This window comes from Pan paniscus, chromosome 6 (assembly GCF_029289425.2).
Source record: "Pan paniscus chromosome 6, NHGRI_mPanPan1-v2.0_pri, whole genome shotgun sequence".
Classification (NCBI taxonomy): Eukaryota; Metazoa; Chordata; class Mammalia; order Primates; family Hominidae; genus Pan; species Pan paniscus.
Genome location: NC_073255.2, coordinates 26,983,645 through 27,001,811, shown reverse-complemented (window position 1 = coordinate 27,001,811; position 18,167 = coordinate 26,983,645). Strand labels below are relative to the sequence as shown.

Genomic DNA, 18,167 nt, shown 5'->3' with positions numbered 1-18,167 from the left:
ACTAAGCACCAAATAATTCATCATGAAACATGTTAGTTAAATTTACTGATGAGATTTCAGTGATCTCTCTTTCAAACCGAGGGGATTAATAAAAGGAAACTCTTTTTAATCTGGTGTATACCGCTGACATTCAGTGTAAATCTTTACCTGTATGCTTCCAGGGAAAGGGGGTTTGGGCATTATCCTTGGCCATATTTTGATTCCTTCAAGAGGTTTAGTAGGAATACTCTTTCATCCAGCCTCTTCTCTTCAGAGGCTTGTAACTTGTGCTAAGCCAGGCCCCAGTGTCTGGACCCATACACGTGATTCTAGAAATGAGCTGTGTGGGAAGTGGATTGGTGGTTGGCCTGGCCATCCTCATTCCCCACTTCCTCCCATTGCCACCACGCCCCTCGTCTACCCAATAAAGCTGGCATTTCCTCTTCTGCTTCTCTCAAGAACAGCCAGAGCTTGGAAAATTATTGTGAGTTGCTGTACATCGTGCAGCTACTCACTGAGTCTTCCTTCATCAAATATGAAGCAAGAATCTCTGTGAAACAAGAATATAATATTAAGACAATGGAGATAGATATGCACACATGCGTCATCCAAGCCGAAAATATTCTGTTAAATACAAATGCGTGAAATAAAGAGACACTGTGGTGCCCAAATAATAATTTAAAAGTTTATTTGACTCTTCATATTTATTTGCTTTTAAGAGAAGGTCTGTGCTTTTTATTTGTGGAATAAAATATCTTCAATTAGAGGGTGGGAGGTGGCAGGTGGGAAGTAACACTTGGGATCATTTAGACACAAATAAAGACAATAGAAAGTAGGACTGATGTAGGAAAGGAATTGATTGCAGGAAGAAAAAATTTTGAAACAACACATACTTTTAAGGTAATGAGAAATTAGTTGACAATATTTCTTTAACTTAATTAGATATGAACAGAGCCTTCTGCCATATATTAGTGGTTTCCCCCCAAAATATTTAATGCAGTCAAGTGTCTCACACTTACATTTTAGCTCGGATGCAATTTTCTGCTCTGCTGAGTTTATCGAGACCTCTGTTGGCAGCAAGACAAATTTCCCTTTTTCTACTGAAAACACATTTACTCATTTCAAAAGAATAAGAAATAAACATTTGTTATTTTCTTATTAGAAGCTTCCTTGAATTTAAATAAGCACTTAGTTTTCCTTTGTCTTAATTTTTTGTCATTATAAAATCATATAGTATTAGTACTTCATTGTACTTAAAGTTACTGTTTTTGTCTGAAATAATTTCCAAGGAAAATGTGATGAAAATATAAAACATGTATATTATGCCTAAGATGAGACATTTTGGCAAAAATATACAACATTAATTCTTAGGCTTTTTTAATCACGTAATTTAAAGTTTCAATGAACTATTTTAGAACAACCAACTTAGTTTTTAATGTAAGCTCTTTGTCTCCCCCTCTCTTGTGCCTCCTACTTTGAGTAGCTTTTAATTAGAAAAATGGGACCAAATTGAACTCCTTGGTGTTTAAGAAGGATTAGGCCCCCCATATTGCATTTTTTGAAAGTCAGTTCCCAATAAGCCTGCAGATTATCAATTAAGTGGATTACCTGAGGATCCTTCCAGCCCTCAATCTTCCTCTTTCTTATTTGAATTTCTTGCCTTTTGATGTACTTTCCCCTTACTGTGGTGTGGAATCTTGGTCAGAAAGGGACGAATGGGAAACACTAAGTGCTGGGGAGAAGACCCAGCTGAGCTAAGGATCTAAGGAGTCGTAGATCATGTGCTATTTTTGGAGATGGAGTGAATCATCTAGTTGTTTGAGGATAAACTGGGGTTCCTGTGGTGGGTTTCATATATGTGTCTTAGAGTGGAGGAGTTTATTGTTGCAGATTTGTGCGGGTCTCTGAAGGGAAGGAATGTTGGGACTCTTGGATGTTTCTTCCTCCTCTTCCACTTGCCATCTCTTCAAAGTCATTTCATTGAGCAGTTCTATTTCAGGAGATGTTTGGGGTGTGTTCAGGTGTCTCCAGGTGAAAGAGGCCTGGCAGTTGCTCATTTCTCATACCCCAAAACTGCTTCTTGTCCCATGACTTAAATTCTGACATCTTCGTTTTTTTCAGCCCAACCTCTCATTTGTTTCTCTCTCATACCTTCCGTGTCATGCACCTGCCATTCAACTGCATCGAAACCTGTAGCCAGTTGAACTCTTCCCTTTCTCCCGGACTGCAGCACCTTCCAGCCTGTCTCCCCTCTCACCTGGCCAGCACCCTTGACACCTTCCCTGCCTTATGCTTAGACAGTACCAGCCTGACAGGCCCTGGCCCCTCAATAGAGCCGCCACACACTCCACTGAGAGCTAAGAGTGAGAGGGACTACCTAGGAAGAGGAGAGATTGCCGGCAGGAGGGACTGCCTGAAGGGAGTGAGGAGGGAAGCACTTTCAGTGTTGCAGGGGCAGCTCATGTGTTATAAATTGAGCAGGTTGACTGCACCTGATAGCAAGAAAAGCCAAGTCCTTTCCACTTGAGGTGCCTGGAGAGGCGCAGTGGTGAGGGGGAGCCAGCCTCCCTTTGTTTGAATCCTGGCTCTGACACATATAGCTGTGAGCATGGGTTAGCCATAGACGTCCTTGGGGCCTTAGTTTCTTCACAGCCTTACCTCCTAGAATTTACCTTATGAGTTAATGCAGCTAAAGCTCTTTAGAGCCATGTCTAACACTGTTAATAAATGTAAGATGTCATTATTGCCACTGCCCTCCTCATCATCCCTAGGAAGAGGGGTGAGGGGCAGGTGAGGGATAAACCTGTAACGCAGGGGAAATGGACTAAGCCACTCTGAGAAGCTGTTTGGAATCTGGAATTCTTGGAGAGTTAGTGGAGGCCAGACCTTCAGGTGGTGTTTAATGTAGACAGTGTGCACAGGTTTGCATTTGCTACACAGAAAAGGTAAAACCTGTGTTGACTTCTCTTTTCTAAATACCGTGTCACGGAATGAAAGCTTGTAATTATTTTCTGAAAGCAAAATTTCAAAAGATAATAAAATAACCAGAGAGTTTGTCAGGAGACTGTGTAATTAGTTGTGAATCGTTTTCCTACTAGGACATCAGTTTACAAGCAAAAAAAAAAAAAAAGAAAGGAAAGGAAAAGAAGCTTATGAAAACATTTCAGTCCACATTGGAAGCTGTGTATAACGCCTTGAGGAAAGGGTTGCATCAGTGTGTGCTGTAACTGTGTAACTATTGTCACCTTCTGGTGACAGTAAAAGCTTTGTGGCCCAGAGTTTTGGTGGCAGGTTTTAGGAGCACCTATCTCATAATTACCCCGTAGGGACCAGCAGAATAAAAGTCTTGATTAAAAGCAAATACATTCTTTTTCTATTTATAGGAGTTTTTAAGACATTCTTTTCCCCTCTTTTCTATCAGGTTATTTTTACAAGATTTTTAAAGGCTGTTTTTATTTGGTTGGTTCTCCATATATGTAATATAACATGATTATTTGCACATGCTTTAAATTATAGTATATTTATTTTTGTGATACTTGTCTGCGAGGATTCCCTGATGCTGTCTTCCACCCTCTGATCCGATTATGGCTAAGTCATCCACTCTCAGAGCTTCAGTTGCTACCTTTATTTAATGTAACTAATTTCCAAATCTATATGTCTTGAGGAGGCACTCTTTTGTTTACTGCAGCCAACAGGAGATATTTAATGAATATCCTCACTCATTTAAATGCAGTGAGCCTCAAACCAAATTTAACTTTATCTTCCTCTGAAAATGCACTTTCATTGTACTTTCCTCCTTTTATTTTCGTCAGTGATGCTTGCTTTCTACTAGTCGAATGGGGCCAGACATCTTGACTTTTTCAAGCCTGCCTCTTTCCTCACTTATTCCTGGTACACAATCGACATCAACTTTGGGAACCAAAAATTTAAATTTAAACATCTAAATCTATATCTTAACTAGTTGTTTTAAGTAAAGCAAGTCCCATACACTTTGCCAGGGATTTGTAAAAAGCAAACACATACTTACTAAAATCCTGTTGTTTCTGGGTATTCAGTCCTTTTCTGCTCAGTCTTCTGACGTAAACACATAATGGAATAATTAAGTTATAGACTAGCTTTAGTTTATATTAAGCAGATTGAAGTCAAACGTTTCATTATGAGTGCAAAATATATACTTTCAGTAAGGTCACACTGTTTTTATACACACACATATACACACACACATAAATTATGCACTTTTACATCAAATAACACATAAATCCAATTTCAAATTGCCTCTCCAAGTGCATGGAATGATCCATAATGTTTAGGAAAAATGAATAAGTTGCATTGTACCTACACCTCTTCAGCCCTGACTCATGATCCATTCCTAATGATACATACATCTTTTTGTTTTTAATTTTCAGATGTAACATTTATTCATGAAGGAAATAAAACTTTTTTGGATAATCTTGTCAATTTTGAAAAGCTGGTACGTAAATTTCATTACTTCTCCCTTTTTTACAGTAACAGAAATGTATGCCTTTCTTTCCTGCTCTAGGAAACAAATAGTTTTAGTACTTTTCTCCATTGGATGCATGGCGAATTCAAGGAGCTTATTTGCTTCATTCAAGGAGCTTATTTGCTGCATGTTGTACGCTGCCAATAAAATGTATTCCAATTAACAACAAGTATGTTAGCAAGGTTTTTGTGAACCAAATATGAAAATCTGCGTTTTGTTTTTAAAAATGGAATATGATAAGATGAAGAATTGAGGGTATATTATTGAACCAGAGCTAAAACTGTAAGGCTGCTGTCAGGAGGAATCCACACTCAGGAGATTATGTTTTACTGCTTTATAGGCATCTCTCAGTGTCTCAGCCTGCATGCTTTCAAGGCACAGAGGGAGAAAGTTCCTCTCCTGGGGATATATGTTTGTCTCTCAGGACTCCAAGCTTAAATGTGAGGCTGGAATTTGCAGGGTCTTGTGTGAAGGGAAGGGCCACTCCTTTATCAGCCTATGGACAAAGGGTGCCATCCCTGAGCACCACGGCCAGAGCGGCTCAGGCAAAGTACCCTCCCTCCTCACAAGGAAGAGGTTCCCAGGGCAATCCTCTCTAAATGTTTCTGAACCACTGCTTCCTGAATGATTTCCAGGGCATTCCCAGGTGCTTTGTAATACAGTGGGCCCCTCCAAGCCTTTCTGACTTGCCCTTGAGCAAAGGAGGGGTTACCCATAAGAACTGAGCAACTGTAAAATAGAAGTACTCCAAAGAGACCCACTTGCCTGCAAGAGGAATGGATTTATCTGACAGATGAACTTTAGTGTCATAGAGTAAACTGTCCTTCATGGTTAAAGACAATACCAGTGACCCTGCTCCACAGATCCTGACCTTTGAGTGACCTTTTCAGTAATGGTGATGGATTTGTGTGAACTCTTGCAGAAACTGACCCTGGTTCCCTGTGAGACTGAGTCAGGCACTTGAGAGGAGGTTAAGTGAGGCAGGGACCACAGACCATGATCAAAGAACAGTGGGAACTGATGAGTCCTGCTGAGGCTTGGCACCTGACCTTTGCCTCAGAAGTACATTGCTCTGCTCACCCAGCCAACTCCCCACATGTAGGGTGAAGCAGCTTGGGAACAGTGTAGTTGGCTCTTATACAACCCCCAAAACCCAAGCATCTGGAATATAGAATACAGTCTTGGAATATCTTGCTTTATCTCCATTTTAACCACACCGAAGACCATCACTTCACGGCTAGTGCTTTTCTAAGTGGCTCTGTCAATACATTTTCAAGTCTGTCTCTGCAGTAAGTGTTTTGGAATCAGAGCTCAGTTATTTTAGATGCTACAGTCAAACCAACAGAGCCAGAAATGGATAAAGTGTTATTTTTTTGTACGTGTTTTGTGTTGCTGTGTGATATTCTGAAGATCACAGGGCACTTAATGAAAGGCTGCAGGCACTAGAATTCTTGCCTCTAAGCAGGTTAATCCCTGTCGTTTGGGATTAATGAAACAATTGCGGGAATATGAAGCCTTTGGTCAATATTTACTTCGCTTCCTGGCCAACACATCTCCCTAAGAACAACACATGAGATTTGTGGAGCATCTGTGAAGATGTGGGATGAGGTGTGTCACGCCAAGTGGAATTCCCTGGAAAGGCCTAGTAATCCTTTCCCCTGACTAGTCCAAGGGGCCGTGGGAGAACAACTAAACTCTTTATCAGCTGGCTGTTGCCTGTTGTTGAGGGCAGACGTGAGGTTGACCTCCCTAAAGTGAACCAGTGAATTTGTTAAGTTCATTATGTCATTTCCCCCTCAGATAGTGCCACCAAAGTGACAAGATAATAATAAAAAAAAAACCTGAACAAGTCCATAAAGTCACAAATGGGAACAAGCTGTGGAAAGCTTGTTCCCACCTTCCTTCTGACCAGCGTCTGTGGCCCTCCCCTGCTCTCTCCAGTAATCCAGCAGAAGCCTCTTAACGCCAGCTCTCAAATATGCCAAGACTGCCAACTAACCACAGGGCTGGAAATGAAGGAGGTCTAAATGATATGACTTCTATTAGGGTCAATCATCATACCCTTAATTCTTTGAGAAAGTTTAAGGGAATAGCATGGCATAAATAATATTTTAAATTCCTAAAGAGAAATTTTATTTTATAAAAGAATGAAGAAATGGGTGCAGTTCAGCATGCACACAGCAGTCACACAGCGCACACGCAAGCCCGTCAGGCAGGCACGGGCTCTTCATTTCCTCAGAGGGCAGGCTCCACGCCTGGGACTAGTGAGCTCCTGGTCCACAGCATGCCTCATGCTGACCCCTCCTTACACAGAGTAGACAGGATAAAACTGTGTCCAGGACAAAAAGCAGTTTTATGTCATATATAGCATTGTGTTACACTTGGATGCTGGAGAATGAGACTGACCTTTCTAGGAGAAACACTATTTTCAAGGAATATTTCTTAGTAATGGACTGAGTTTCTCTAAAGCTAAAACAGGATCATCTTTCACGATAATGAACCAATAGAACCTAAGTGAATTAACTTGTGAAAAGTCAATTCCTCATGATGGATATTAACTTAAGCCAGCTAACAGATAATTCAGTGTATTATCTTTATCTGACTGATGCAGGCCAGTACACTGAGTCAGACCCCATGAAAATCCAGAAGCCCTCATCAGGTCTAATGAGATTTCTGTTCTTTATGCTACATTCCTTGCTGCCTCAGCTACTGGAAATGTTTTCATCTCAAACTGTTTCATAAAAAGAAACAAATGGTTTCTTTTCTTCTCTTTATCCCTCGATGTTAAGAGCATCATCTTTTACCCTGTCTACCCCCTCCCCCTTTAGAAAGCCTAAAGATGAAGACCAGAACTCAGGTTTCAATGCCACACCCACTACCCAGCCTTACATCAGTTTGAGCCTTGCACAAGCTACGCAAATGGCATATGATAGAAATCAATGTGACGCCAGAGCTTAAAATGAGAAAACTGACCTGGGAAAAGTGGTAAAATTTGGGGAAGGAAACTGAACAATACATGCACAGACATGAGTCAGGTCTCATTTCCTTTACAAATGCAGCTTGAGCTACTGCAATAATCACTGTCCTATTCAATTTTCCGCTATCGAATAGAAGGGCATTAGAAATACGGTTATGACAACAATTCAATCAGTAGGTCATATTCCAATAATATTTCTGTATTTCTTCTGAATTTTAAGTAAGAACATATTTTAGTGTTTAATATTCTTTCAGCAATAATTCATTGAGGGTTTGCTGTATATGGTGATCCTATGCTCAGTGTGTATAGTTGGGACATGTAAGATGTTGACCCAAATTGGAGGCCCAGATATGAATGATATTAATTCTTGAATAATAGGATGATGTTTGTATTGTGATATGAAACAAAGTAGAGAGCTACTGTTGATTCTCAAGAGAACTAGAACATGAAGACAATAGTATTTAGAGATTATTCTGGCAATTAAGCCAGCTAGCATAGCATTTTGGAAGAGAACATACTGCACTCTAGTTCCTCTTATGGCATATACGTATATGCTTCCAAAATGCTACTTCCTTCAACATGAAAAACTAAAAGTGGTAGAGACAGCTCACTCTTGCAAGTACACAAGTATAAGATGATGGGGTCTTGTCCAAAGCAGCGGTACATTTAAGAAGACTTTTGCCTGCCAGGTGGGGTGGCTGATGCCTGTAATCCCAGCCCTTTGGGAGGCCAAGGTGGGTGGATCCTGAGGTCAGGAGTTCAAGACCAGCCTGACCAACATGGTGAAACCCCGTCTTTACTAAAAATATAAAAATTAGCTGGGTGTGGTGGCATGCCTCTGTAATCCCAGCTACTCAGGAGGCTGAGGCAGGAGAATCACTTGAACCTGGGGAGTAGAGGGTGCAGTGAGCCGAGATCACGCCATTGCACTTCAGCCTGGGTGACAGAGTAAGACTCCATCTCAAAAAAAAAAAAAAAAAAAAGAAGACTTTTGCCTGGGAATCAGTGAGGACTTCAAGGAAAGAAATTAGAATATTGAAGACTGTACATGAATATAAACTATGAACAGAAAATGGTCTCTAAAGATGTTGATGTTGGCCGGCCACAGTGGCTCACACCTATAATCTCAGCATTCTGGGAGGCCAATTTGGTTGGATTATCTGAGGTCAGGAGTTCGAGACCAGCCTAGCCAACATGGTGAAACCCCATCTCTACTAAAAATACAAAAATTAGCCAAAATTAGCCAGGTATGATGGCATATGCCAGTAATCCCAGCTACTCAGGAGGCTGAGGCAGGAGAATTGCTTGAACCCGTGAGGCAGAGGTTGCAGTGAGCCAAGATCACACCACTGCACTCCAGCCTGGGTGACAGAGCAAGACTCCGTCTCAAAAAACAAAAAAAATGATGTTAATGTTTTAGAAAATGTTCATCTTTTGTCAGTATCTCATTTCCAGTTACAATTTAAGATACTTGAACCTTTGAATCTACAAGAATTCCTACCTCCATTCAGCACATATGTGTAAGTCAATGTGTCTGACATAGTAGGCTCTGCACATCCAAAGCCCTCTGGTGGTACTTGGTCTAAAGAAGGAGAAAAGTTCAACAGCAATGACAATGACACAAAGCCAATAGGTGCTGTACGAAGAGCAGTGGGGATGTTGAGATTGGAGCCTCTAAGTCCAGGAGGGACATCTCAGAAAGGCTTCATGGAGAGGAGGTGACACATACCCTGAAGTGAAACACATGTGCAAATGTGAACAGGATGACTGGGGCTGGGGGTGCTGCACTTCTCTACCATGTATTTTCTCATGGCTCAGTAAGAACCTGTGCAACCCGGATTGGGTGCTACTGTTTTTTGTTTGTTTGTTTTTGAGACGGAGTCTCACTCTGTCACCCAGGCTGGAGTGTAGTGATGTGATCTCGGCTCACTGCACCTCCGCCTCCCAGGTTCAAGCGATTCTCCTGTCTCAGCCTCCCGAGTAGCTGGGATTACAAGCACCTGCTACAACCCCCAGCTAATTTTTTTGTATTTTTAGTAGAGATGGGGTTTCGCCATATTGGCCAGGCTGGTCTCAAACTCCTGACCTCAAGTGATCCGCCCACCTCAGCCTCCCAAAGTGCTGGGATTACAGGTGAGAGCCACCTCACCCATTCTGGTGCTACTGTTTTTGCAGATAAGGACTAAATATTCTTTGATAATCCAAGCTCCATAGAATCAAAGCTACATCCAGCTCCAAATACAGTTCTTCTCTTTACAGCCAAGAGTGCTAGATTATCCTTCCATCCTAGCAGGCACTGCTTCTTCAGTAACACCCTCAACGACCCTTCCATTGATGTGTTTCCTGTTCTACTTTACAGCATATGATCGCAGACACTGTCCGAACCCTGAGACACTGCAGGACTAACCAGTTTGGTGAGTAATTGAAGTCAGGTGCGGAATGTAAATTGACTCTACGTTGGTACCAACTGTGGTCACAAGTATTGGGTGGTAATCAATTTAAACAGATTGAAAAGTATCATATGTACATACATATGCATATTGTATATATATAGTAGATTGTCTCTTTGTTTCCTCACTGCATGTTTGGGATGCAGAGGAAGACAAGATATGGCAGATTATTATCCCCTCATGGCAGCAAGTTTATGCTGGGAAGAGTGACTTTACACACTCAGAAACCTCCTCCCTGCAACTCCCGCTGACTCCTGTCCCCACAGTGTCTTGCTTTGCTTGTCCATTGGCTCAAAATCACTGGTGAGTTTAGCAGGGGTGACCTTGTCCCTAACCTCTTTGCGTGGAGCCTTCCTGGAATAGGACTATAGCTTGTAAAAGTGCCTAAAGCAGCCTTCCAGAATCTTTTCTCCTCTCCAACAAAAACTTCCTGTCTGGAGCTGCCTTTCAGCTGCAAAAGTGTGGTTCTGAGCACTTTTGTAGAATCCCCACTGAGACTAATGTATGTAGGAATATTTGTTCCTTTTTAAATCTCAGCCATAATTTATACTATGTTTAAATGGTGTTAGAACATTGCAGGAAGGAAGGAAATCAACTTCATTGAGTTGAAGGAGCTTTCACATGGGCAATGGAATCCTAACATCAGTCCTAGCAAATGGGGATTATTAACCCTGTAGGTGTAGAACAAAAAGCAGAGACTCAGAGAGATTCACTTATTTAGCCATTATTCAGACTGAGTCTGCCTTACCTCCTTGCCCTCTCTTTTGCCCTCTACAGATCCTGTGGATACAAAGGGTAATAAAAAGTAGAAAATTGAGTTCAATAATTATAAATTAATCAAAGGCAACCACTCAGTTCAACTTCATTTTTTAAGTAAGACATGCCCATTGTAAAGCAATTTTTTCAACAATATAGAAGTATATATAAAGTAGAAAATCAGAGTCCTACTTCTCAAGAAAAGTACTGCTAACAATTGAGTACACCTGCTTAAGAATTTTTTTCTGTTCAGTGCTGGTCTAGGCTGGCAATATTGTCCCCCAACAAAGTAAGTTAGGAACTGGACTTCTGTGTGGATTATGTTTTCTCTTTGAAAAGGAGACTTATAAATACAGGACCTAATTTTCTAAATATTCACATCAATTAGTACCACTTTAATATACCTATATAATTCTTCATCAAGCATACAAGCGCAATGCAGTTACAATAAAAATAGTAATCATAACATCATCACAGAGATTGACTGAAATGTATAAGCATAATGCTGATGAGTGCAGCTTCGTATTGCTTTTATCCTCCTTTGCTTCCCAAGTGTTTACTGGGGATTCAGCTAATTCTAAGATATCAGTCTCACTTAACCAAGGAACTCTAGTTTATATATGCTCCAAGTATAGACAGGAAGGTGATAGTTATACTAACTTGTGTGGCCTTGAACCTGCCTTGAACCTCCCACTCATCAGAGAGCAACCCTCTGTGTGGCACTAAGCAAAAGAGAAATTTAAGTAACTATCAAGCCAGTTTATGTTCTAATATTTATGTACAGTATCTTTAAAAAATTGGTTTGGGAACTGAATTATCCGAATTCATTTTAGCAGTTTATATGAGCATAGTAAACCAATGTCAGCATTTGGGATAAAATATGAAAATGTTAATCAAGTCACTTATGCATTATAAAGTGTCATGCAAATGTCAGTTGCCATGGTTAGAACCATTCATTGTGCCATCTTTTTAAGGCTTGAAAATTAACATAAAATTACCTTTGTAGCATCGTGTTATCCAAACCAATGTTTGACTTCCTCAACGTCTTCCAGAGAAGGCATTCTGGAATAAAACAGCTTTTTGTTACTTACAAACAGGTGGGATGGTATAAACTTTAACTCCTAGTGTGTTTACTTGCTAAAACCAGGAAGCCTTGTTTCTATTAAACCTAAGAATTATAAGCCACCCATGTCATACAGGTCTTAAATTATTTCCTCATAAAATGCATTTGTTATAGAGGAGAAAAAAGGGGGTTTCACCAAGAGAAAAAAAATGCTATAAGAAAATGCTCAGCCTCCTGCATTTCCCTTCCCTCTGCTCAAACTGAGCTCCAGAAGCTCACCCTGCCTGTCCCATGCATAATCTACAAAGCAACAGGATATGATGTCTTCGCCACTCACCTTTCCATTGTTTTACTGTAGTGCAGTTTGGCCAGTGTTCCCCAGCCTCAAATGGTTTGCTTGTGTGTGTGTGTGTTTGACTATGGTGCACGGGCTTGCCTCGTGGTTCATGCTGCTTCATCCTGGTTCCTTATCAGCACGGACGCTAGCAGGGTGTGGATGTGTTCACAGTGCACTAAAGCCTCCTTTGGCCCCTCGATTCCTTGACTGCCCTAGATATGTGAGTGGAAAAGCCCCTTGTCTTGTCCTTCTCTGGGTAGACTTTAGTCCATACACATACTTTCTGAAGCTATTTCGTCTGTTAACCACATCTTAGAGTCTGTTCTGTTGTATCTGTTCATTCAGTTGCTCCATTAAATTTTTTTTTCCAAAAAATGAGAATACCAAAGAATTGTACAAAATCTAAACAACAGAAAAAGAGTGATTGCATTCATATGCTAAATACATTATCAGCGATTTTCAACGCTTCTAGACTGAGATATAGGACCCAGTGCTGGCCATTTAAACAGGTAACTGCTGTAAAAGGCTACCTAAAAGGACTCAGGAACCATCTGTCCTGGGTCCGAATCCTGGCTGTGACAGTTAACTTGCTGCGTGACTGTGCTCAGTTTCCCCATCTGTGGAATGAGATAATAACGTAATTTCTAAATAATATACAATGTTAGGTAATAAATGCTATAAGTATCCTGCCAGTCTGATTGCCTGACCTGAGGAATCCATTCTGAGCTAAAAAAGCATTTCTACTGTAGGACAAGGACACCTCTTATGGGATTCTGACTAATGAGAACCCACCTGGTACATTTACTCAGCCTTAGTGTGGGGTTTTGTTGGTATGTAGATACAGCATTACTGCTCTCCTGAGATTGTCTTTTTTCCCCCTCTAAACAACAGGTGACCTGTCTCCAAAAGAGCATCAAGAGTTAAAGTCCTATGTTAATCACCTGTATGTCATTGACAGCCAGCAGGCTCTGTTTGAGCTCTCACACAGGATCGAGCCTCGGGTGTGAGCCCCACTGCCTCACCTCCCCTGTATCTGCAGCACTTTGAGCTACGGGAATGTCTATGCCAAGCACGTTGCTTTCCTGTGAGAAAAGAAGTTGCTGAGTTTTATCAGTATAACCCAAGACATTCACAGGAAAGCCAGCCAAAGCGTGTTCAGGAAGTGATGTCAGCCACCAGAGAGGGGGAGAGGTTTCTCCATGCTACTCTCGGGACAAGAAGGCAGAAGGAGAGTCAGAAGCATTCTTGAGATGGAGAAGGCTGGTTTCTTATGATCACATCGTTGATCCAGTCCAGTTTTCAATATGAGATGTGCCAGCATCGAGACAAGACAACGTCTTGACATGCAATGACCAAATATTTCATTAAGAGCGTGCATGAAACAGGAAGGAGTTTTTACTTTGCCTAGTTTTAGATTACTGTCCATAAGCTGTCAAAGAAGTCATTCTTTTGAACACCTGCTGACAGAGACAGCATCTCTAGATCTCCAGGGAGGAGAGGTTTCTGTTGATACAACCTGTGACATCTCCAAAAGCCACTTGTGTCTAGGGAGTTAGTGAGGACTGCAGCTAGCATCCATGCTCTGATGGGCAGATGAACAATGTCAAGGTGTGCATCACTTTGCACCACAATCAACTATTGACACATGCTTGCAGGTGAAATTAGTTTCTGTACAACTGATTTGCAGCTATAGGCAAGGTAGATGAAGTTGCTTTGCCAGTAAGGAAAAATAGTAATCTTTAAGAAATTGACTCATTGTTTAATTTCTGGGGATTTTCTTTATACTTGTAAGCAGGCTCTTATCTTTTATTGGACATAATATGATTTTGAAAAAGCACAGTGCCTGACACATTGCAAACACTCACCAACTGCTTACTGAGGTGACAGAGTCACAAAAGTCTGCATTCTTGTGCCTGATGATGCATTTTGCGTACCTCATACAGGCTCCTTGCCCACACTATGGAATGACAGCAGCCAGTGCAGGGAGGTTAAGTGACATTTAATGAGTGAAGCACTTAGCACTCTCTAGGTAATAAGATAGTGGTAATTACTAGTGTTTTGGCAAATGAAAAATGCCCTGAAATAGCCAAATGTCTGATTAATGTTGGCAACTTAGAAGTCCTATAGTCCAACTACCAGCCAAAGCAGGGAGCCTTTCTATAATTTGCCTTTTTTTTTTTTTTTTTTTTCAAAATCTGAGTCTTCTAAAATCTTTTCTTATTATTCCCATTTTTACCAATTGAGGCTCCTGTAGCAAATAAGACCTCTTGATATTTTCAAGGACTGGTTAGAGGATTTCTTTCAACCTTCACATGAACAAAACAGCCTATGGGTCAAAATAATGAAATCCACCCCTGCCTGCTAGATACTTGTCACCTTGCTAAAATGCAAGGGCCTGGTCCCTTCATTTTCCAAATGCAGGAGTCTTGGTGCACTTCTCACTCTTCCTGCCTGTTCATCTCTTTCATGCCCACACAGACCTGTTTCCTTTTTGTCTCATCAACGCCTCATTCATCCTCATTACTGAGGCGTGTCCAATGCTTTTTGACATCTTTATAGCAGTGCTGTTTCCTGGGCTCAGGAACCACACTGAGCTTGAGATACTGCTGGAAGGAACCATGTGGAGAGAAGGTTTGGGGGAACTTTGAGAGAGACTTAGTTTGGCCCAGCATGTAAAATTTCAGTCCTGAACATTTACAGGGTTTTATAGAAGGGCATCCTCCAGGGCTGGTCCATTCAGAGAAATGCTGCATGCTGCCGTCATGCAATGTGGCCCACAGGACACCAGAGCCGTGAGAACCGGAGAGCAGACTTCCCTCACGGCTGGGCTGAGCAAACCCTCCAAAGCCCTCCTCACGCAGTTACTAACAATAGCATGGGCTTACAGCACAAGCACGTGTTCTCACCTTTTTCCTATGCCCTGGACTAAGGTTTGGCCAGTGTAATCATATAAGGCCATCCTGACATTGTTTCTGTGTTTCAAAATTTGGATTTTTATTTACATTAGAACTACATTGCTCCTAGTAGAACATTACCTTTAGGGGACTAATTTTCCATGGAGAACTATTTCAGCATATTGCATGCTGCTCAGACCCCAAGTCAGATATGCCCACCAAGCCAGATGAAGCTACACAAATGTGGTATTTAAATGCATTTTGTACAGTGACTTCAGAGTATCTCACATGACATGGGTGTAAACTGGCTGGGGAGAAAATGATGCTTGTTCACCAATTCCTCCAGCCATGGTTAGGTGGTCCTAGGGGTAGCAGAGGGAAGGGAGGATTTTGTGCAGTCAAGATTTGCTTTTCCATCCTTGTCTTCTGAATGTCTAAAATCTCTGCATATTTCTGAAGTTTAACAACTGTCTCCAGAGGTTTGCCAGGCAGCAGCTCTCAGAAGTTTCCAAAGCTTTGCAGAATCTTAGATCTGGAATTAAAGAATTCAAGCCCGAATTGTGAGAACCAGATTTTACTCAACAGAAAGCTCTTTCTAAGGAATCTGAGCTGTTCACTGGTGGACAGTGGTGGGGCTTGAGTGCTCCTTGTTAATAGGATGGGCCATGCACCCTCTCTGGATATTCACCAAGGCCTCTTCAGAATAGGGTTTGTTCTGGCTAGAAGCATGGTCTAGAAGATGGCTAAGCTCTTTGCCAGCTCTCATTTGGAGTTTTATTATTGCATAAAATCTTCGCTCACTCTGCAAATCTTACGTAATCTGGCACCTTCGGCACCAGGTGGTGCAGGGGCACTTCTAAGTGGGCTCTTTTTGTTACAGCACAACTCTCAGACAGTCCTGTGGGTCTTTGGATTCGTCAGCATTCCAGCAAACTAGCCCTGCTTAGAAGTTAGCACAAGACAGCAGAATGCAGGACCCCGTAGGCAAAATCACAACCTTGCTATTAAAAAAAATTTTTTTTTACATACACATTTGCAGGTGTTCCCTAGAGTGTGGTGTTTTGAATTTGCTCTTTGTCATCTGTATAATTGCCAAATGATTACAATGATACACATGACCTGCATTCACTTTTTTCTAGTTTCCTTAATTATGTTTAGAATAAATTCATTTCCCTAGACCGAGAACCACAAACAGGTAGTGTGGAGCATACACCGAATTTAGAAGCCTGTGGATAAGGTCAGTGCTCACACTGCCTAGTCCACAGGGAGAGGATGCTGCATGAATATATACTTGCCTCTGAGTGGAGGAGAAATCGTGGCATGAAAGAGAGAGTACCAGTGATGACTTCTTATCCCTGGAGCTGGGCTTTCACTGCTACCCATATCCCAGCCCTACAAGTCTGTTCTAGCCAGCACAGACACCGCAGATCCGGAACGGAATGTTCCTAAATGGCGCAGCCAATCCAGGCTTTTCAGAAACTGGGCAAAAACATTAAAATGGGGGCGATCGGGTCTTCTGCAGTGGTCCAACACAGGATTTCTTTTAAATGTTTCAAAAACATGTCCTTAAAATTTCAGCCTGCTTCTTAGCGAGTGGGCCAGTTTTGCTTAAAACTGGTGGGGGGGCGGGGGGGAAGTTTTTAAAAATTGCCAAAAAGTTAGATGCAAATGTATTACTGTATAAAGCAAAGCTGTATATACTAAACATTTTTTAGCAGAGTAATATTTATTTGCATAGTCTATTTATTGTATTCGCATTACACTGTTATTAAATACTGGGATGAAATCAGTGACCTGAAGCAAGAAACCTTGCCTTTTAATGTATCATTAATTAGGGCTGCTGTGATATTGTCAGCTTGCATTAACAATTAGAAGATAGAGAACCCGCCATCAGGGTGTCTACCTAACTTCTCAGGGACTACACTTGGTAGTTTTCCACCATTTAAAGAACTGGTAAATATGAAACATTTGTTGAGTTACCAGAATTGCCATTAACAGTGTTTTCTTTCCCATATTCCATGCTTTCTGCCTCTGTGTATATATATAATATATATATATATGACTGTGCTGTGTATTTATCGAAGCTAGTAAGCAATAATTTATATGTAAAAATGGCCAAGCAATATAAGGTTAAAACTTATATAAGTAACCCTTACCTTATCTTGTATTTTCAATTGTTTTTTTAAAACTGCTTTTCCAAATATGAGACTATGTTAAAGACACTATTCATGCCTCTTAGTTTCTTGCTTTCTCTGTGATGTGTGTGGATTAAATAGCTCTGTTCTGGCAGCATATGATGCTCAGGGGGTTGGAACTCAGAAGTCATTTGCTCACTGAAAGAGCTACAAGTAGATGAAGAGGTTCTCAGGCAGCCCATAGAAGCCTAAATCACTTATCCTGCCATTGGGTTATTGCAGAACCTAAACACCCTATTTTGGAAATTGCATCAGTGTTCCCAGAGTCTGAAATCTGGGGAATCTGGCAACCATTGTCATTGCCTCACCCTACTTGAGCAGGACCAGGAACTGTCCCTCACCAGCCCAGATACTGAGTGCAGCTACCAGCCCAGTGGTGATGCCCGGGGCCCAGGATAGAGGTCCTGACAGCGGAAGAGCCATGAGTGGATGGAGCAGCACAGGGATAATAAGGATGCTCTGGGGCAGTGGGATGCCAGGCGGTATATACACTAGCGCAGACTGTGTGAGTGTTCAGCATCTTCTCTCTGTATAAACAGGAAATTTGTACATCTTGCCCATCAAGGTCAAGTTTGGCCTTTGGCATGTGTCCATCTCCCCCTTGCAGGGGGATTATAAACCTCACCTTCTTGAACCCAGGAGTGGCCCAGTGTCTTGCTCTGTCCAGTGAAAAATGGGGAGACATGTCTGTGGAAGCTTTATGAGGTAGCCTGCACCTGCCATGCCTACTGTGCTGTGAGACCTGCCCTGCTCCAGATGAAGGCACCCCTGTCAGCCTGGGTCCTGGATCACAGGAAACATGGAGCAGAGTCCTGGCTTGTGAACGACGTCTAACTTGATTGAGAAATCAGACATCATCACTAGAAGTCTCTGAGGTCTGGTAGTGGTTTCTTACTCAGCAGAATGTAGCCTCAGCTGACTAATACAGTCTCTCAGGACAATCTTTTCTTGACAAATTGCCCTTTCCCTCTGTCCACTTGTGGGCGACAGTATTGGCTCAGCACAGTACCTCGTG

The 18,167-nt window shown here is 41.6% G+C and overlaps 1 protein-coding gene across 3 annotated transcripts in view; it reads left to right on the top strand.

The window, feature by feature from the left end:
• The window catches only part of RAPGEF5 (Rap guanine nucleotide exchange factor 5), a 240,850-nt gene extending 223,668 nt beyond the window's left edge, over positions 1-17,182 (top strand). For 2 of the 3 annotated variants that reach the window (XM_034963787.3, XM_055115754.2), the window contains 3 exons: positions 4,386-4,450; positions 9,817-9,871; positions 12,955-17,182. In XM_034963787.3, the coding sequence (XP_034819678.1) occupies positions 4,386-4,450; positions 9,817-9,871; positions 12,955-13,070 (236 nt within the window). In that variant the 3' untranslated portion in view covers positions 13,071-17,182. Of the gene's footprint in view, positions 1-409; positions 644-4,385; positions 4,451-9,816; positions 9,872-12,954 lie in introns of those variants that run through there. The other variant, XM_055115755.2, reaches the window with a different exon arrangement.
• The last annotated feature ends 985 nt before the right edge of the window (positions 17,183-18,167 follow it).